Below are 20,893 nucleotides of genomic sequence, written 5' to 3' on the forward strand. Positions count from 1 at the left end.
TAAGGGCGATTTGAAGCGAAAGGGCCGAGGGAGAGCAGCCAACAAGGGAGTCCACTCTGGTGTGGCTAGGTCTCCGGAGAAAAGGAGCGAGAGGGCCACTGGAGAAATGGATCTTTGCAATTTAGGATGGTGATAACGTAGGAAATAAGAGTCAGAAACAGTTTTATTTTCCCTATTTTGCGAAGAAGTCCAGGGAGGAGTTGTAGTTTAATTTAAAATGAGAAACTAACCATGCTACAGCACTTTTTGACAGTCTTAGAAGAAAATAAGAAAGCTGAGTCTGCGTGTGTCAGGATGGCCGAGCGGTCTAAGGCGCTGCGTTCAGGTCGCAGTCTCCCCTGGAGGCGTGGGTTCGAATCCCACTTCTGACAACCTCCCGTTTTTTTCTTCGGGCTTTTCTTATTTGTTTCCAATGAACAAGTAGGATTGAATTCGTGGAGAAACGACTATTGATTAATCAACACTTTATTCTTTAATCAACGCTTTATCAACACTTTTTAATGCTCCGTATCTACATATGAAGAATGTGCTTCGCTTTGAATATAAAACTGAATCTATGTGGTTCTGTGTATGTGCTGTGTGTTAGTCGCTCAGTCGTGTCTGCCTCTTTGCGACCCCATAGACTGTAGCCCACCAGGCTCCTGTGTCCATGAAATTCTCCAGGCAAGAATACTGGAGTGGGTTGCCAATTCCTTCTCCAATTTAGATCTATCCCTAGTTACAATTTTTTTCTTTTTTTCCTTTATTATTATTATTTTTTTTTTTTTTCAGTGTTACAGCTCCATTTTATTTAGAAGATAGCAGGAGAGAGAGAGGGTGAGACAGAGAGAGAGAGAGAGAAAAGAGCGCACGCACGCGGGAGAGAGAGTCCCTCTTTTTTTCCTTTAGACTCCAGTCTCTCAGTGCTTATTCACCTCATGGAGAAAAGCCCTCAATCCAGATCTCTTAAACTGCAATTGACCCGAGTCTTTTTGTGCTCAAGATTGTAGTGTCAAGCTTTGGTGAGACTCTGATTCCCCACCATCTTGCCAAACTGCTCCCACCACCAATTTTTATTCAAAAGACTTGCTGTACCACCAAAAACCAGGGAAAGAAATCAACATACCAAACCCAGGGGAAAGTAATAGAAAGGGAAAATAAACGCATGGAGTTGTTTCAAGAACTTTTTCTTCAAGACCTAAACAAGCCACTTTCTCATTTGAGAGGAACTGGTTATAGAAAAATGTTGTCCTTTGCAGAAGAGAGAAGAACTGTCGATCCGAAGAGGCTGAATGTGTGAGGTTCATAAGCATGAAGATGGAAGGATCTTTAGGTTGGTTAGTGAAAGTTTACATTCTTTGTTATTTACTAGACTATAACCTTGGGAAATGTATTTGACTTTTCTGAGTGTTAGTTTGCTTGTTGTAAAATGGAGACAGAATTGTTGTGAGGATTGAGTGAGATGACCTAGGAGCTTATTAGAAATACACATCTCAGGCTGCACCTCTGATTTATTGAATCCACATTTTATAAGATTCTCAAATGATTCTCAGGCATAATAAAGTTTGAAAGCACTGGTCTGTCTAATTTAAATCTTTAACTTGGAATATCCTTTCCCTTGCCACCTTTTACTCTGTATCATTTGAGCACTTGCAGTATGCCAGTCTGCTTAAAACAGAGACAAAAAGTTAAATTAGATACTGTGTCTAAACTAAAGAAGGTAAGAGTGTATCCATAAGAGAGACAGGGAAAAAATAACAAAGCTGAGCCTTAACCACATGATCAAGATTAAGATCACCAGAGTTGAGTCATATTGGTGTCACATACCTCCTGATATAATGCAATAAGATGGGCATTTCACCCTGTGATATACTGCCCCCAAACCCCCACTCTAATCATGAGAAGTCTGACAAACCCAAATTGGGCGACAATCTGCTTCCCTGGTAGCTCAGCTGGTAAAGAATCCACCTGGGTTGGATCCCTGGGTTGGGAAGATCCCCTGGAGAAGGGAAAGGCTACCCACTCCAGTATTCTGGCCTGGAGAATTCCATGGACTGGATAGTCAGTCAGTCCATGGGGTCACAAAGAGTCAGACACGACTGAGCGACTTTCATGTATTTTCTGCCAAATACCTAACCAGTGCTTATCAAAATGTGAAATTTTGGGGGACACTGCTTTATTTATTTCTTTATTTATTCATTCATTCATTTTTGGCCATGCTGAGACTGCATTGCTGCACGTGGGCTTTCTGTCATTGCAGAGAGTGGCAGACTATTCTCTAGCTGGGATTCTCCCTGCAGAGCAGAGGATCTATGTGCTCCAGCTTCCATAGTTGCAGCACGGGGACTCATTAGTTGTGGCTCAAGGGCCCTAGAGCGTGCAGGCATGGGTAGTCGTGGCATGTGGGCTCAGTAGTTGCAGAGCTTGGGCTTAATTGTTCCAAGGCTCCATGTAAGACCTTACCATTAAGAGAAGGTGGATGAAGGATATACAGAGATTTTCTGTAGTATCTTTACAATTCTCTGTCAGTCTAAAATTATTGCAAAATAAAAAGGTCTTAACAACAACAACAAAAAACTTAACAGTGGTTACCTGTTAGGAATAGTAGCAGTTGGGAGTGGGGCAAGGAACTGCTATTATTCTTGTTCTGCCCCCCCACCCCCACCACCACGAGGCTTGTGGGATCTTAACTCCCCCAAGCAGGGACAGAAACCCAGCCAAGGCAGTGGAAGTAGAGAGTCCTAACTACTGGACCACCAGGGAGTTCCCAAAACTGCTGATTTTTCATTGGAAGGGTTGTAGGAAGTTTTGATTTTTTAAATAATGGAATGTATTTTGTTTCAATATTTTGGGAAACAAATTAATATTGTAATCACAAAAGTTGTGATTACAGTAATCAAACTAAGACTATATATACACAATACAATGACATTTAAATACCATGCTGTCCTCCAACCCAGGGATCAAACTGCATCTCCTGCATTGCAGGGGGATTCTTTAACTCTGAGCCACCAGGGAAGCCCATTAACAGGAAACAATCCCCAAAGTATCTAAAGCATCAGCAACAGTCATTCAGAAGTAGATGAAGTAGTTCTGTTCAGTTCAGTCGCTCAGTCGTGTCCGACTCTTTGCGACCCAATGAATCGCAGCACACCAGGCCTCCCTGTCCATCACCAACTCCTGGAGTTTACCCAAACTCATGTCCATCGAGTTGGTGATATCATCCAGTCATCTCATCCTCTGTCGTCCCCTTCTCCTTCTGCCTCCAATTCCCTCCCAGCATCAGGGTCTTTTCCAATGAGTCAACTCTTCGCATGAGGTGGCCAAAGTATTGGAGTTTCAGCTTCAACATCAGTCCTTCCAATGAACACCCAGGACTAATATCCTTTAGGATGGACTGGTTGGATCTCCTTGCAGTCCAAGGGACTCTCAAGAGTCTTCTCCAACACCACAGTTCAGAAGCATCAATTCTTCAGTGCTCAGCTTTCTTCACAGTCCAACTCTCACATCCATACATGACCACTGGAAAAACCATAGCCTTGACTAGATGGACCTTTGTTGGCAAAGTAATATCTCTGCCTTTCAATATGCTATCTAGGTTGGTCATAACTCTCCTTCCAAGGAGTAAGCATCATCTAATTTCATGGCTGCAATCACCATCTACAGTGATTTTGGAGCCCCAAAAAATAAAGTCTGACACTGTTTCCACTGTTTCCCCATCTACTTCCCATAAAGTGATGGGACCAGTTGCCACAGTATTCATTTTCTGAATGTTGAGCTTTAAGCCAACTTTTTCACTCTCCTCCTTCACTTTCATCAAGAGGCTTTTTAGTTCCTCTTCACTTTCTGCCATAAGGGTGGTGTCATCTGCATATCTGAGGTTATTGATATTTCTCCCGGCAATCTTGATTCCAGCTTGTGCTTCTTCCAGTCCAGCGCTTCTCATGATGTACTCTGCATAGAAGTTAAATAAGCAGGGTGACAATATCCAGCCTTGACGTACTCCTTTTCCTATTTGGAACCAGTCTGTTGTTCCATGTCCAGTTCGAACTGTTGCTTCCTGACCTGCATATAGGTTTCTCAAGAGGCAGGTCAGGTGGTCTGGTATTCCCATCTCTTGAAGAATTTTTCATAGTTTATTGTGATCCACACAGTCAAAGGCTTTGGCATAGTCAATAAAGCAGAAATAGATGTTTTTCTGGAACTCTCTTGCTTTTTTGATGATCCAGTGGATGTTGGCGATTTGATCTCTGGTTCCTCTGCCTTTTCTAAAACCAGCTTGAACATCTGGAAGTTCATGGTTCACATATTGCTGAAGCCTGGCTTGGAGAATTTTGAGCATTACTATACTAGCATGTGAGATGAGTGCAATTGTGCGGTAGTTTGAGCATTCTTTGGCATTGCCGTTCTTTGGTAATAAAGTGGTTAGTTTGTTTAAATCTCTCTGTAGAAAAATAGATACCGTCCAAATGAGATCTGAAGTGTTTTCACAACTAAGCATGATGGAATTCTCCTTCTTATAACCTGTGTCTGTTTAGAGAGAGAGATTGTTGAAATGTGAGGAAACTATCCAAACGTAGGTGCCATCATTCTGTTTGAGAAGTTACAAACAGGTTGCAGTGGTCAGTGTTGGAAGTGGGAAGGACATTCAGGAAAGGGGAAGTGTAATACAGAATATGTGTGTGAGATCATCTCTTTTTTGCAGGTTCTTTCAATGTAAAACAAGTCACAAAAGATTTGGGCCAGGTGCAGGAAAACGCAGTTTAAAATGTGAGCTGACAACCAGACTACAGGTGGGTCGTTACTGCAATCTCCTCTCAACCTGCAACAGATCACCCTTAGCTAAATATAATGTAGCATTCCTCTAACCAAGGCCACCTTCATTTCTGAGATAAAAATAAGTCTTTGGGCTGATTGGGAACTAACTTACACAAACTTATCCTTCTCTTATGTCATTTAACTGGCAGTAAAGTTGAGCCTGAGGATACTCCCCTGGTTCAGTCACTTGCTATAAAAAGCACATATTCACTTAATGAATAATGCAAAGATACAATAAAACATACTTTTTCTCTCAGGGCTCCGTGTCCAACTGTGTTCTAAAGGAATAATATGTACAATTTCACGACATCTGGGGGAAATCTTTCTTTTTTTTAATGGTCTGTTTGTGAGTTAACAGTGCACGGAATGTAGAAGCAGGCAGGACATAGTTCTTAATTTCAACTCTCCCCACTACCCACGTTCCCTGACTTAATAGATATGGATATTGAGTAAATTGTTTAACCTCTTTTAGCCTCTGGATCCTCACTTTCAAAAGAGATAATACACTGTTATGTTGCTGTGATGATTAGATTGTACATAGTCGACAATCAATTAGTAATAATTAGTAATAGTGAATATTTGTTGCTCAATACTAGATGCCTAGCCTAACATTCTTCTTCACTCCTCACATACTTATTTAATTGTACCCTCATTACACATCTGAGATATTATTTGATCATCATCCCCATTAAATAGAAGGGAAAACTGAAGCTCAGAGTTTAACTTGCGGAGTAGATAAAGGAACACCCGTCTGGTTCCAGTACAGCCATCTTACTACACAGTTGCCACTGTCACCATCATCATCGTCATCATCCTAGGGCCATCAGCAGAAAGCAGATGGGACCATGCAATTCCTCTCACACAGATAAGATCAATAATAATTTTAATTATACCACTAGACTTACTCTCTTAATCTAACAAATACTATTCCCCAGAATCCAGGACTTGGGGTCTGTTCGGTAAAAGAACAATAAGGTCACATTATGAGAGGCAAATAATTAGCATATAAACTTTTTGTCCGTGTATTAGGACACATAGACTGAAAAACTAAACTAAGCTCCCAATACAGAATTTTTATCTTAGGGTCTTGCCAAAACTTGCTTCTCTTCATTCTCTGCTTTTCCAACTCCACCTCCCTCCCTCTTTCAACACAATATCACAATTCTCTCCTCTCTCCTCACACTTCAATACTATCTCAGTGTGCCTTCCTCAAACTCTTCCTCTTGCTTTCCTTTATAGCAATTATGCACATAGCCTCATGAATTTTCTTCCCATCCTCCTTCAAAACCCACCCCAATATTTCTGCTTCTGAAAGCCCTGCCCCTTCGTCTACTTAATTGGATAGAAAGAAAACTAAGAAATTCTAAAAGTTTATTTAGCTTTATTATTTCATATAACAAATCCATACATGCAAGTAACAAAATGCATTAAATGTAGGTAAAAGCAATATTAAAGTGCCACACAAATGTTCATAATGATTTTACTTCTGCTTGTTTGATGTAGGAGAAGATTTTTTACAAGTCAAATGACAAATATCTCAATAATAAAACATACTGACCAAAAAAAAAAAAAATTCTCTGTTGAGGGTAAGATTCTCCTCCACTCCTACCCCTTAAGTTGGGCAGGATCACAGTAGAAAGTCTAGAAAGTCCACAAACCCAGCCCTTGCAGTCTCAGCTGACCCGTCCAGAGGGGCCATTTAATCGACCTCCTCGATGACAGGGCCAGTACTAGGGGCTCCATGTCGGGCTTGGGCTCCACAACTGCTGCCCACAGAGACACCAGGCCCCCCATAGAGCCTGGAGAAGATGGGGCAACAGATCTGCTCCAGCTCCCTCTTTTGATGCTCATATTCCTCTTTGTCTGCTAACTGGTTGTGCTCCAGCCAAGCAAGGACTTCCTGACACTTGTCTTGTACTTTGCGCCTGTCCTCTTCAGGAATCTTATCTCTAAGCCTCTCCTCTTGCAAGGAGCTCTTCACATGGAAGACATAGGCCTCCAGAGAGTTTTTGGCAGCCACCCTGTCTCTCTGGGCCTCATCCTCAGCCTTGTACTGCTCAGCCTCACGAACCATCCTCTCCACCTCCTCCTTGCTCAGCCGGCCCTTGTCATTGGTGATGGTGATCTTGTTAGCTTTGCCTGTGCTCCTGTCAGTGGCTGTCACACTCAGGATGCCATTGGCGTCAATGTCGAAGGTCACCTCGATCTGGGGGACTCCACGTGGGGCAGGAGGGATGCCGCTGAGCTCAAAGCGCCCTAGCAGGTTGTTGTCCCTGGTCATGGCCCTCTCACCCTCATACACCTGAATCAGGACCCCAGGCTGGTTGTCTGAATAGGTGGTGAAAGTCTGGGTCTGCTTGGTTGGGATAGTGGCATTCCTCTGGATCAGTGTAGTCATCACCCCACCAGCTGTCTCCAGCCCCAGGGACAGGGGAGCCACATCCAGCAGCAGAAGATCTTGCACCTTCTCACACGTGTCCCCCATCAATACGGCTGCCTGCACAGCAGCCCCATAAGCCACAGCTTCATCCGGGTTGATGCTTTTGTTCAGCTCCCTGCCATCGAAGAAGTCCTGCAGGAGCTTCTGTACCTTGGGGATTCGGGTAGAGCCACCCACCAGGACAATGTCATGGATCTGGGCCTTGCCCAGCTTGGCATCGCGCAAGGCCTTCTCTACCGGCTCCAGGGTGCTGCGAAAGAGGTCCGAGCACAGTTCTTCAAAGCGGGCTCGAGTGATGGAAGTGTAGAAGTCTACACCCTCAAACAGGGAATCGATCTCCAGAGTGGCCTGGGTACTGGACGACAGGGTGCGCTTGGCGCGCTCGCAGGCCGTGCGGAGCCTGCGCAGGGCCCGCTTGTTCCTGCTCAAATCCTTGCCATGCTTCCGCCGGAACTCCTCCATGAAGTGGTTCACCAGCCGGTTGTCGAAGTCCTCTCCACCCAGGTGAGTGTCTCCAGCCGTGGCCTTCACCTCAAAGACACCAGCGTCGATGGTGAGGACCGACACGTCGAAGGTGCCCCCACCCAGGTCGAAAATGAGCACGTTGCGCTCTCCGGCGCCCAGCCGGTCCAGGCCGTAGGCGATGGCAGCTGCCGTGGGCTCGTTGATGATTCTCAGGACGTTGAGCCCCGCGATGGCACCCGCGTCCTTAGTGGCCTGACGCTGCGAGTCGTTGAAGTAGGCAGGCACCGTGATTACAGCGTGCTTCACGGGCTGGCCCAGGTACGCCTCCGCCGTCTCCTTCATCTTGCTCAGCACCATGGACGAGATCTCCTCGGGGTAAAACGCCTTGTCCTCCCCGCGGTAGGACACGCGCACCTTCGGCTTGCCGCCCTCGCTCACCACCTGGAAGGGCCAGTGCTTCATGTCCGACTGCACAGAGGGGTCTGTGAATCTGCGCCCGATCAGTCGCTTGACGTCGAACACGGTGTTGTGCGGGTTCAGGGCCGCCTGGCTCTTGGCCGCGTCGCCCACCAGCCGCTCGGTGTCTGAGAAGGCCACGTAGCTGGGGGTGGTGCGGTTGCCCTGGTCGTTGGCGAGGATCTCCACCCGGCCGTGCTGAAACACGCCTACGCACGAGTACGTGGTGCCCAGGTCGATGCCTATGGCCAGCTCCCTCGCGGCGGACATGGTTGTGGTTTCTCCCGCTCCCGGCGACCAGTGCTATACAGAGTCGGATGGATGCAGGAACCTGCGAAAGTTGGTGCTGCTCAGCAGTGTAGGTGTACGCAGCGGCGCCTCTCTCCTGCCTGCCCAGCTCGGATCTGCTCGGCTCCGGCTCCACGAGCTTTTTATCCAGTTGCGGGAGACCCGCCTCCTCCCGCTGCCGCCGCCGCCGCGAAACTTCTAGCGCCTTCGCGGCGAGCCCAGAGCCGCCGGCCCGCCCGCTCCGGCTGACTCAGCCCAGGAGGCGCTGCACTGACTCTGGGAGAAGGTTCGAGCGGATCGGGCCGTGCAGGGAGCGGCGGCCCCACCAGCGTCTGACTCAGAGTTGCAGAGAAAGTTCCAGCTTCTCCCGGCTTGTTCTAAGGGCGAGCGGTTGGGGCAGAAGAATGGTAAGGTGAAAACTTGCTCTTCCTCTGGTTGGTTGAAGAGGGCGGTTTTGAGTCCAACGGCTCTAGAAAAACCGAAAGCATTAGAGCCATGGCTTCAAGGACAGAGGTTTAAAGTTTTATTATTTTAGTCTTGAAACATGAAGGCTGTGTTTTCAAAATTGTGATTAAGAGAGGTGGTCAGATTTCTGTTATGGAGTGGACCTAGGGTCAGAGATGATGGTAAGAGACAGTGTTGTGAAGCTTTATCACGGAAGTAGCATTGGTGGTTCAGTGGTAGAATTCTCGCCTGCCACGCGGGAGGCCCGGGTTCGATTCCCGGCCAATGCATCCTGCTCTTTTCTTTCAGGGTACCCGCATTTTAACATTTTTTTCTGTTTTTTTTTTTTTTTCTTTAATTCAACTTCTAAAGTGGATCTTCATTAAAAAAAAAAAAATTCTATTTGAGTGTAGTTGTTTTTAAATGTTTCTGCTGCTGTATAACAAAGTGAATCACTTTTAAATTTACATATATCCATTATTTTTTTTAGATTCTTTTTCCATAAAGGTTGTTCTAGAGTAACTATACATCCTCAAAAAGAAGGAACCTATTTTTATAACCCAAGAGGGAGAGAAGCTGTCAGCTTTAAATTCATTCTCTCTCAGTGTTTAGGCTGCCCAGGCCTGTGTGTCAAAAGTCAGGATATTTTAGGCAAGGCCCTGCAAAAAAGGGTGCTCACTTCAGAAAGAAAGATGTGGCCTGGCCTGGGGTCTGTGCCCTGTAGTTCAGGGACTACCTTGTCCAAGCTGCTCCAACTTTCTCTCCCAGCCCTCAGCAGCCTCAAAAGCCCTACACATCTACCCCCAAGAGTTCCAAGTTCCAAGAGTCCTACAGCTTCTAAAACAAGCTGTAGAACAAATTATACAGTGCAGTCCAGTTACGGTATGTACAGATCTGTGACACCAACTACTTGTACATCCTTGAACAAATCATTTCAACCATCTGGTTCATTGCTTTCTCAGCTTTAAAATGAGGAGATTGAACTTCATCTTTTCTAAGACATTCTATAGCTGTAGAAGTCTCTGGTTTCACCCAGGAGCAAAAGAGGATTCCTGTTTCCCCTAAACTATGTACCTGCTCTATATCTGAAAAAATCAAGCTTCTGTTGATAAGAAAAAGAGGGGTGATCTGCTATGTCTATCCTACGGTGCCACATATACTTTATTCATTTTAACCCTTAACAACAGTCCAGTAAGGAGCCTTAGTGTGCTAGATATCGATGATGCTTAAAAATATGTATGAGTCTCCTCTTTTCAGCCTCAAAAAAGGATTGCAATTGCATGCCTCTTGAGGTCAGGTCGTACAACTTGTTTCGATTAATGAAATTTAAGTATGTGTATGTTACTTTTGGACAGAGTGCATTTAATTACTGTCCTAATTGTTACTGTTCTCTTTGCCTTCTTTGGCAATGTGTGGTAGTTGGTGTTAAAATCAAAGTATAGTATAAACCTGAGCCATCCCATGAGAGAGAGCTTCCTTAGGAAGTCTTCCACGTATATAGCAGAAAATGAGTGAGAAATAAACCTTTGATGATTTATGCCACTAAGATTGTATTTTTACAGCATATGAGCTTAGTATACTGGCTAGAGCTAGTCAAACAGGGTTATCCCCATTTTTTTTCCAATGTGACTAGCCCCAGAAACATAACTCACCCACAGTTCTACCTTTGATTTCGTCCCTACTCCAAGTTAGACCTTCTTATTTTTTTTTTTTCCCCCAGTTACTATAGTAAAAGCAATATTATCTATTTAAAGGGAAAGTGCCAGCCAAATAGTGTGCTCTGAAGACATCAGATTCCATAAGCATTTATTAAACATCTACTATGTTCCAAAGACATTATGCTTCCATGTATGTTGTTACACTTTAACCTCACATGATATCCCTGGGGAGGGAGATAAAGATATCACTATTTCACAGAAGAAGAATCTAATTCATAGAGTAGTTAAATGAATTCTTCAAGACAAAGCACCTAGCAAATGGTAGAAACACAAACCCAAGTTGTTCAACTCTCTTTTTAGTATGCTTTCCACGGCTACTGTACAGGATTAGAAAGTCCATTCAATTAGAGGGCAGTAGGTCCAACTAATACACTACTTTACAAGATGTGATGGGTGAAAGTAAAAAATGAGTTTAGACAGATAACATTCAAAGCTGAAATGCATGTACTAGTGGGATATTTTGGGTAGTATCTAGTAGGGTGTTCAGTAGTACTGAATTGGACTTCTGCTTCTGGTAAGATGGAGTAGATGTACTTTTTAAAAAAGTGTCTGATTTTGAATGCTGAAGAACTTACTGATTCCATAAATATGTATTGAGGGTCTTATCATGTGCCAGACCCTGACCTTGACTCTTAAGTATATAGTAGTGAACAAAACAAAGGCCCAGATCTCCTGGAGCATGTTTTAATGAGAGAGGGAGTAGTCAGTTGGTGATACATCCATGGGGGAAAAAATACAGCAATAAACAACTGAACATATTCAGCTGGAGATGAGAACAATGGGGGAAAATAAAGCAGGAGAGCAGGATTAGGAGATGGTGGAGGAGTGAGGTTAGGTTGAATGACCAAGGAGACCTCACTGATGAGGTGATATTTGAGTAAAGACCATGAAGAAGCATGATGCGGATATCTGTAAGAACATTTCAGAAAGAGTAAATAACATAAACCTGTAGCAGAAGTATAATTGAAGTGTCCAAGGAAGCAAAACAGAGCAATAAATGAGGTCAGAGAGGCATTGAGGAGCAAGATCATATAGTACCTCGTAGAACATTGCAAAGGCTTTAGCTATTACTCTAAATGCAAGGGGGAAGCTATTACATAGCTTCCAGAAAAGAAGTGACAGATACAACACACATTGGCTGTTGTGAGAATAGACTGTTGGGTGACATGGTTGTGTGCAGGAAGACCAGGCAGGAGGCTGTTGCAGTAATCCAAGTAAGAGAGGATGGTGGCTTGGATCAAGATGCTGCCACGTCCACCCCCCTCCTGGGGCTGTGCCATCCCTCCAGGCAGCCCCGGCCCCCGTGAGCCCTTCTGCAGCCTGTGAGAAGTGAGAAGATTGTTGGATTTACTTTGAAAGAAGCACCAGGATTTACTGAGGCTTCATATATTTGAGGAGCCTCTAGCGAGGAGCTGGGAGAACACATTTGCTGTGAGTCCATGTAGAGCTGGATGGGTGGGGACTGTGCCTTAGCCTTTGGGAAATCAGTGAAGGGAGGGATGGAGGAGCCTGGTAGGCTGCAGTCCATGGGGTCGCTGAGGGTCGGACACGACTGAGCGACTTCACTTTCACTTTTCACTCATGCATTGGAGAAGGAAATGGCAACCCACTCCAGTGTTCTTTCCTGGAGAATCTCAGGGACGGGGGAGCCTGGTGGGCTGCCGTCTATGGGGTCACACAGAGTCAGACACGACTGAAGTGACTCGGCGGCAGCAGCGGCAGGGCCTGTTACCTTCTACTTGATCTGGAGATCACAGGTCTTTTCTTTCCCTGGAGGCTCCTTAGCCCAGGTTATTGTCAAAGTGAGGCCAGGGAAGAGGAAAGTTATGGACTGAAGAGTTGCTGCCACTACTGCTGTTACACCATGGAATGAAGGGTCATTTGTCCTGAGGGTCTTGGCTCCATCTGACTTTGTTATTCTTCCCGTCTCCCATGGAGCTTTGAAGGTCTCTCTGCACTGAAAAATACAGGCCTGTATCCACTGCCAAAAGGAGTCCCATCACCAGGCAGAAAGTGATTTGATACCAAGGTGAAAAGATGAGTGGAACTGCTGGACCTAATCGGAGAGGCAGAGGAATAGGAAAAATTACAGTTGTTAAGACAGAAATTTGGAACAGTCATGTCCCTAGTGAGGAGTCTTTGCAAAGCAACCCAAGCCAAGGCCAGGAGCAGACAGCTACCCCAGGAAGTCTTCAGTGGATCGCTTCGTCTGTCTGCCTTCCCAAATAAAGTGCTGGATCGGCATTTCCCAAAGGATGACCTCAAACACATCTGTTCTGCAGAACATTAAGAAAAGTTATAGAAGAAGAAGAAGGGTTCTGTGGTTACCTGAGTTTAGCAAATGCCTTACCAGGCTCAATTTAAAAGTTTTCTTTGAGACAGGGCTTCTTGAAGCCTTTGGTGTGCATTATGAATATAAAAGGAGAGGAAAAGAATATGTAGTGTGTTCTGCATTAATTTGACCACAGAACCCTTCATTCTGAAAGGGCTCTCAAAGAGTTATGTGATTGGGGAACAGCCTTTGGGCAACATTGAACTCGGGAATACACAGATGACATCAACACATCTTCACTCACCACCTCCTCTGAACCCAGGGCTGGGTACTCACTAATGAACATCAGGCTGGCATAAATAATCTGTGATACCGTCTGAAAGGACATAATATGGATTCCACAATGTACAGTTTCTCAAGAACAGGCAGAAGTCTAGTTCTTTATGTGTAGAGAGAGGTTCTAATGCCAACATGGCTGCAGCAAGCTAAGAGTCGATCCTAGGGTGAGAGGCTCAGTAGGGAAACGCAGCAAGCATTAGACGCCGGGAGAGACACATGATAGAGTGGTTTGAGTGAGATGCAAAAGAGGGAGAATGGCAATGTCTGGGAATTGGATATGGAGCTTGAAAAGGTGGATTTTGTCCCCTGAGAGTTAAAACACCAAATAAATGACACCCATTTCTATAATCCCTGAGAAATGACCGGGAACACAGCTTCACATTCATATAACCATCAGGCCAAGCTAGGACTTTCAGGGTTCCTGTTTATGTTAAACAGGCGCTCCCAGGAAAACAAACATTCTGGAGTCCAGAAGATTAGTAATCCCCTCACTACCCATCTTTCCAAGATGTACATCTCCTTGAACAACCTTCATTCCCATCTTGGACAGTGATGTTCACTGGCTGTGATGAGTGTAGCATCTTCCCGATAAACGCTGTGCAGTGGTACTGGCCTCTGTGACTGAGGTTGGCGCGTGGGATAGAGAAGTTGGTGCGCTGATAGGAAAATGTCTTGGATTTCCCATCCTGGTAGAACGTGATCTTATTCAGAGGTTGGTTTCTCCAGCTGTGGCACCTCAGCATGATGGGCTCCCCTTCCTGGAACACGAGGCTGGGGGTCTGGAGCAGCAGCCAGTCTGAAAGACACAAAGGGACCGCAGGACCCGGAAGGTCTTGACTCAGATCTGAGACCCAGACCATCCCTCCGGGGGCCAGTGTGTGTCGGGGGGAGTTTAAATGTGGACTCACACACCCCTGGTCTCTAATTCTGGCTCCTCCGTGTATGCACCCTGTGATCCTGGGTAAATAATTCTTTTGGACCTCAATTTCTTCGTATGCAGAACTAGTCACAATAGTACCATTAGCTGCACTGTCTACAGTAGTTGCTGGCACACAGTAGGTGTTCAGATATGCTTGTCTTCTCGTTCCCATCCTGGGAGACGCAGCTGCAGCCCTTCTGGCCCAAGAGGCCTCTGCAGGAGGATACAGGGGACCCGGAGTGCAGTCACTTTCCCCGAGGGAGGTGGGGGAGAAGCCAGTCTGAGAGAGAAGACAGCATGTGAGGGGGACGCAGCAGAGACCTGTGTCCTTGGGGAGAGTCACGGGCACCGACAAATATTGGTTTACTTGGTGCATGTTAGTAAACGTGGAATTCAGTGGGGACTTTGTCTCAAGGCAGCAGTGACATGGGTGGGCCATTAGCCGGCTGTGTGTTTTTTCTCCCAAATTTCATTTTTTTACTGTGGAAAAATATTTAATTTCTTTGTTCCGTAGGGAATAGAGGCTTAGGTAGCTACTTCTAATCCTGATCTCAGCCCACACCGACTTTTTTCCTGAAGTTATAGGACAGAGCAGAGTTGAAATTGGAAAGAAAGGGTAGGAAACAGCAGATACCTTGGAAGGGAGCAGGGAGATAAGAAAAAATGACAACAGTCACACGTGTGCCAGTCAACCACACTTAGACCCTTCAGCAAATCATGACACCAACCAAGTTATATTTATGGAAGCCACCTCAATAAGAAGCCCATGCACCTCAACTAGACACTAGCCCACACACAGCAACGAAGACAGAGCAGCCATAGATGAATAAATAAATAGAAATTTAAAAGACACGAGTTTCACCTCAGTTGCACAGACAGGGGACAGGGATTAGGGAAATGATGATTCTCACCAGGACCTCATGTGGGAGGCAGTGGTATCTCCACTAGCAAGTGAGGAAACTGAGGCTCAAAGGTGAATGAAATCATCATGTTTAGATGGCTAGTAATTCCCAGGGCTAAGGAAATGGCAACCCACTCCAGTGTTCTTGCCTGGAGAATCCCAGGGACGGCGCAGCCTGCTGGGCTGCTGTCTATGGGGTCGCACAGAGACACGACTGAAGCGACTTAGCAGCAGCAGCAGCAGCAGGATTCAGTTGTGCTGTGTCTGTGCATTTGACTCTGCCATAAAAATGGGAAGCTTTCTATGAATTAGAGATTTTCTTCTGCTTCTCTCACACCCAGATGCCTGTTGGTGGCCTGGTCACCTTCTTGCTCAATCGGCACCAAGACAAAGGAGCCCACCATATTCTGAGAAATCTCTTAGGAACTTCCACCTCACCACTCATACTAAGCCGAGGAGGTGGGTTGAAAAGGGAAATGAGTAGACCAAAACCACTTCAAACAACTCACAGCCGTGCTTTCCAGTAAGTAGGCAACTGCCCTTTCCTAAAAACCTCTGCATGGAAGCAGATTTCATCTCCCCTTGTTCTCCCAGACTCTCCAGGGCCTCCTCCACTGACCGGAAATCACATCCAGATGCACAGGGTCGCTGAGGCTGGTCTGCTCCCTCTGGCACCTGTAGGACCCACCGTCATTGCTGCCGGCCCTAAAGCTGTAGCTGGGCTGCTTCTGGGTGTGGATGGAGCTCCCGTTATGGAACCATGTGGTGAGGTTGCCTGCAGAGAAGCTGGTCCCCTGGCACATCAGCGTCACGTGATCCTCCCTGAGCACATTGATCCACGCAGGCTGGATGCTCACCACAGCTTTTGGGAGATCTGCTGAGGGGCAGAGAGAGGAGGCAGCATGAGGAAAAGGGACCCCAAGGGCCTAAGCAGACCCCAAATCTCAGATGATAGAAAACTGTGGCCATGCTGCAGAGATCAAGAGAAGAACCCAACCCAGAACAGGTCCGCACCTGAAGGCAATTCCTCCAACTCATGTAGCCACACAGGGGCCCCCAGGAACCCAGATTCTCTCAGGGAGGAGAGGAGGAGGGGTAGGGAAATGGGAGAGGGGGCAAGCACACAGTCGAGAAACACAAGTACACCTCGCCCAAGGAGCTCTGCCCAGTTCCTTCTCTGTCTCTATTTCTCTTTCTCTCTCGAACTCACACTCACAGACACACACACATACTACACATACATCCTTTGGGGAATCACTTCCCCCACCCTCATAAACTGAGGCATTTGGACACTAGTGGATAAACTGTCTTCCCAGCTGGATGAAGACAAGTGGGGCCACCTGGTGGAGGTGCCAGTCAGAGGTCACATTTCTCTTCTGACCTGCTTCATTCCTTATCCTGTAGAATAGACCTGTCCTGACACCAAAGCACAGATGAATCTCTATGGCCTCAGGAGAATCAGAAAGAGTGAGAAAGGCCAGAAGGCCAGTCTAGGAGCTCTGGATTCAGTGACCCAGGAGAGCCCCACCCCTACCAGCCCTGGGTGGTGGAGAGGTTAGTGGTGCTGAGAAAGGAGTGCCCAGCAGTGTTCACCCCACCCAGCCGCAGCCAGTAATACAGCCTCCTCTTTCTGTCCAAGGGAACAGGCCCTGAAGCCTTCAGATACATGAAAAATGGACAATTTATCAACCCATGGGGATAATCTAAGCAGATCATGTGATTCTGCATGGCTTGGGCTCGTGGTTTAGTTTGGAAAGAGGAAGCAATTGAGACAGAGGACAGTTATTTTCTATGACAGAATCTGTGAAGTCTCATCATAACAGAAGCAGGAGGGCTGAGGCATCTGTGTCCCTTGGCTGCCCACCCCTGGTGGCTTCAGTGGAAGGGAAGCAGGAAGGAGAAGGGGGTGCAGGGCTTCTTGTGGGTGCAATTCCTCTTTCCTGGCTCTACCTCAGTCTTGGGTTGCTGGTGCCTCCAGAGTTCCTCCATACAGGGTGCAGGGAGCAGAGAGAGCTGGGGGACAGAGGGGATGTGGTGGAGTACTTACCACATTTCCCAGGAACAGGAGCTGCAAGAGAGAAAGCAAAGATCAGCCTGGTGTTTGGATATGATGATTCATCATTACAAATAATCACATTGTGAAAGGTTGTTGCCGAGCCGTGAAAGATGCCAGGACTCTTGGCCTCTGGAGGAGAGGAATTCAATCCAGGCCAGTGACAAGGCATGATTGCTCAGAGCTTTTGTGTAATAAAGTTTTATTAAAGTATAAAAGAGATAGAGAAGGCCACTCCTTAGACTGGTCTTCTGACATAGACATCAGAAGGGGGCAGAAAGAGTGCTGCCTTGCTAGTTTTTAACAAGAAGTTATATTCCTATCAGCAGCCTGCTGATTAGAGGAAGGAAATGTCTCAAAACTCAGAGAGTGGTACCAGGCCCCTTATTCACAACGCGCATTTTGAGGTAACATTGGCACAAGGTGAGTCATCCCAGGCCATAAAATGATTGACATGAATCTTGAAGAAAGGCAGATTTCCAAACAAATACATAGTCTCATTAACATAGCTTAAGAGAACATTTCCATTGGGAAAACACACTGGTCTGTTGAGCTCTTATGGGTTCTGAGTGTTAGGCTAAACCGACTTGAAGAAAGACAGAGTCCAAGGTAAATACATAGTTCATTAACATAGCTTAAGAAAAACATTTCCCTGAGAAAAACGCATTGGTTAGCTCAAGGTTTGAGAAAAGTTAAGTTCAGGTGGAACCCGGTGTCATCATGGCAACACAGAATTTTAAGGGAAACCTCCTTTTAATTTTGTATAGAGAAGGGGAATACAATCTGACACTTGTAGTTTCCTCCTGTCGTTTAAGAGAGAAATAAAAAAGTGTCTGATACTTGCAGCCAGTCCTCCATGTGGGGGCCCCTAGCCTTCCTGCCTGTTACCCTCTCCCTTGCAAATCCCCTTCCCGCTCTCGTGAGTCTCTTGAGGTCCTTTAACATCATGTCTGCATTTCGTTCACCTGTGGTGTTCATGCCTTAACTTGTTCAGCTGCGTTAACAAAATTACCACACAGGGGCCAGACTGATATCTTCATAAATTTACTGTCACCATATTCGGAAAGACACTAAACTGCAGTTCTGACACTTGAAGACATTTGCTCTGATTCTCTTGGTAGTGATACTGATCTTTTCCTCTCTTCATGCTTGCAGTGCAAGGAGGCATTCTTGATGTCTCTGGTCCCACAACTGATGCTGCTGGAGTTGCCTGGCTAACATATTTTCTGATCTCCATCCCTGAATAACCCAGACTCTCATGCGCTTTTCCCCAGGGGACTCTCCTTTCACAGAAAGAGAATAGGCCCTGCTGCCTGAAGTGGCAGGCCCAGAGGATGGCCTCTGCTCCCCAAGGCAGTTTTTATCGCTCCTTCACGCCTCTTATTGCTTAAGACAGCATCGGCCCTCTGGCCTAAGATTTAGTCCCAGTGAAACATACATTTCTAAGGAAGGTGAACACCTTGGCCATCATCAGTCCTTTAGGTCTAGGTCACTGGACGTTCCTCAGGGCTGGCTCAGCTGTGGGAGGTGGCAGATTACCAGGGGCCTTAGTGCCCAGTGTCATTGGGCAAAATGTTTAAAAAGCCCTACTTCTGCCAATTTCATCATTTCCCAAGGCCAGCAAGGTCGTCAGAATGTGATTTTCATTAGCCTGCCTTCACCCTCCTGACTTTCCTGATGTGCTTCCCACTGCAGCCCTCATCCTTGCCTCTGGCTGTAGAGAGGTTAGTGGTGCAGAGAAAGCAGTGCCCAGCAGTGTTCACCCCACCCAGCTGCAACCAGTGCTACCACCTCCTATTTCTGCAGCAACCCAGGTGGCAGCAGCTGACTTAGAGAAGCCCACCTGCCCATCGTCCTGATCCACTGTCCCTGCTGTGCCCCCCACTCACCCAGGAAAGGCAGAGCTGTCCACAGGAGCATGTGGCCCCAAGGATGCCAGGGCGTGCAGTGAGCTCGGTTCCTCCTGGCAGCAGGGAAGGCTAGGAATGAGGGGATCCCCATCACCTCCTGGAGCGAGCAGGTTGCTCTGACAGCCCTGCACGACAGGCACTGGCTTCTCTCGAGGCCTGATAGATTCCACCCAGTGGGCAAATTCTGGAGTCCAAAAGAGGAAGTGAAAAGAAGTGTTGCTTTATCATTGGCTCCTCCCCTTCCACCCTCTTTCCTCTAGGGAGTTCCCTCCCAGAAGATTCAGGGCTTCCCAGAATGAATCTGGCTCAGTCCCACTCCAAGTTCACAGAAAATGCAGAAACTGGGAAACAAATTCTCCTCGTCCTCTGGGGCCACAGCTGGGCTCAGCCCCAGGGAGGAAGAGGGGAATGGTCACCCCTACTCAACTCAGAACTCCCTGTCTGTCTCTAAGGCGATGGAGGAGAGTGTGCCAGGGGACTCCCCATCTTCTAGATCCATTTAGAGGTGCAGACACTGGCGTCAGACTCCTCCTGAGACTGAGCAGAGGGGCTTGAGGCCACCTTTCCCCATCATTTGATTGCCTTTATTATCATAATCCAGACTCCGTTTTGGATTGTGGAACCAGGACAGAGAAGTGTGTCAGGGTGGCGATAGAATGATCATTCCCATCTTTTATCACCCTTTGTCTTTCTTGTACTCTTCCCTCCAACAAATATCTTCTGAGCAGCAACTGGTGCCTGGTTCTTTATCTTTCTCCCCCTCATTCCCATCACTGTCCTATCATCATGGCATGGTGAAGAGCAGGGCTTTGGAGTTGTAGTAGTCTAATTTTGAATGACAGGTAGCTTCTCAGAACTACAGATTCCTCATCTGTATAAATGAAGATTAATATATCTATCCTTCAAACAGGATTTCTCAGCCTCAGTACTATTGACATTTGGGGCCAAATAATTCTCCATGTTAGGACCTGTTCCATGCATTATCGGGTGTTTAGTAGAGTCGGACATGACTGAGTGACTTCCCTTTCACTTTTCACTCATGCATTGGAGAAGGAAATGGCAACCCACTCCAGTGTTCTTTCCTAGAGAATCCCAGGGATGGGGGAGCCTGGTGGGCTGCCATCTATGGGGTCACACAGAGTCGGACACAACTGAAGCAGCAGCAGCAGCAGCAACATCCCTGACCTCTACCCACTAGATGCCAAGTGACATCCCCTAATTGTGAAAATAGAAATGTCTCTAGACTTTGATAAATCTGCTTTTGGGGGCAACATTGCCCCTGGCTGAGAACCACTGCACTCAAGGTTTTTGAAAATTAAAAGATAATTTGTGTGCTAGCACCATCCTTTGTGGGTATCCAATCAACACGAGTTCCCCTTTTTTGCTTTCTGTCGTCATCCTTGTCACTGTGTGCTCACCCTCAACATCCCCAGAACAGAAGATGCTCTGGGACCTCTCTCGGGGCCCTCTGCTGGGGCCTCTCTCCCAAATGCTTTCTCAGGAAACAAGCTGTAATATTCTAGAATATGATACTGTAAAACCTGCGTTTACACTCTGCGGTCTTCAGAAACCTCAACTACCCCTTGGCCCCATCGGCTAAGGCTTTACTACTGGCCCCGCTCTACCCCGCCTCCCACTCCCAATCTACCTCCAGCCCTTATCTGATTCTTAGGTGAATAAGTTTCCTTAACCAGTGACAAGGCTCCAGTGAGCTGACATCAACACTTTAAAAGCTAATTTAGGAACAACTTGGTGGTCCAGGGCTTAAGGATCCGCCTGCTAATGGAGTAAACACGGGTTTGATTCCTGGTTCGGGAAGATTCCACATTCTGTGGAGTGACCAAGCCTGTGCACCACAACTGCTGAAGCCCACGTGCCCTCGTGCCCATGC

The 20,893-nt window shown here is 46.6% G+C and overlaps 2 protein-coding genes and 2 non-coding genes across 8 annotated transcripts; 2 read left to right on the forward strand and 2 right to left on the reverse strand.

Annotated features, from left to right (window-relative positions):
• The first annotated feature begins 288 nt into the window (after positions 1-288).
• Positions 289-371, forward strand: TRNAL-CAG (transfer RNA leucine (anticodon CAG)). The gene has a single exon. It is a non-coding gene; the product is annotated as a tRNA-Leu (tRNA).
• A 5,787-nt stretch (positions 372-6,158) lies between these two features.
• HSPA6 (heat shock protein family A (Hsp70) member 6) lies at positions 6,159-8,567 on the reverse strand. Its single transcript, XM_002685850.6, has one exon. The coding sequence runs from the start codon at positions 8,426-8,428 to the stop codon at positions 6,497-6,499; it is 1,932 nt and encodes a 643-aa protein (XP_002685896.1). The 5' UTR covers positions 8,429-8,567; the 3' UTR covers positions 6,159-6,496.
• Positions 8,568-9,109: 542 nt separating this feature from the next.
• Positions 9,110-9,180, forward strand: TRNAG-GCC (transfer RNA glycine (anticodon GCC)). The gene has a single exon. It is a non-coding gene; the product is annotated as a tRNA-Gly (tRNA).
• Positions 9,181-10,679: 1,499 nt separating this feature from the next.
• Positions 10,680-19,157, reverse strand: FCGR2A (Fc fragment of IgG receptor IIa). 5 transcript variants are annotated; one of them, XM_024989783.2, is made up of 6 exons: positions 18,982-19,120; positions 17,087-17,107; positions 15,659-15,913; positions 13,749-14,015; positions 12,789-12,884; positions 10,680-12,664 (listed from the first exon to the last, which is right to left on the reverse strand). In XM_024989783.2, exons 1-6 carry the CDS (start codon positions 19,091-19,093, stop codon positions 12,486-12,488), a joined length of 930 nt encoding a protein of 309 aa, XP_024845551.1. In that variant the 5' UTR covers positions 19,094-19,120; the 3' UTR covers positions 10,680-12,485. The 5 variants fall into 5 exon arrangements, with proteins under 5 accessions (XP_024845551.1, XP_024845550.1, XP_010801084.1 ...); XM_024989782.2 differs by having other exon boundaries at positions 15,659-15,916; XM_010802782.4 differs by having other exon boundaries at positions 10,680-12,884.
• Positions 19,158-20,893: the final 1,736 nt, after the last annotated feature.

This window comes from Bos taurus, chromosome 3, assembly GCF_002263795.3.
Source record: "Bos taurus isolate L1 Dominette 01449 registration number 42190680 breed Hereford chromosome 3, ARS-UCD2.0, whole genome shotgun sequence".
NCBI classification, from domain to species: domain Eukaryota; kingdom Metazoa; phylum Chordata; class Mammalia; order Artiodactyla; family Bovidae; genus Bos; species Bos taurus.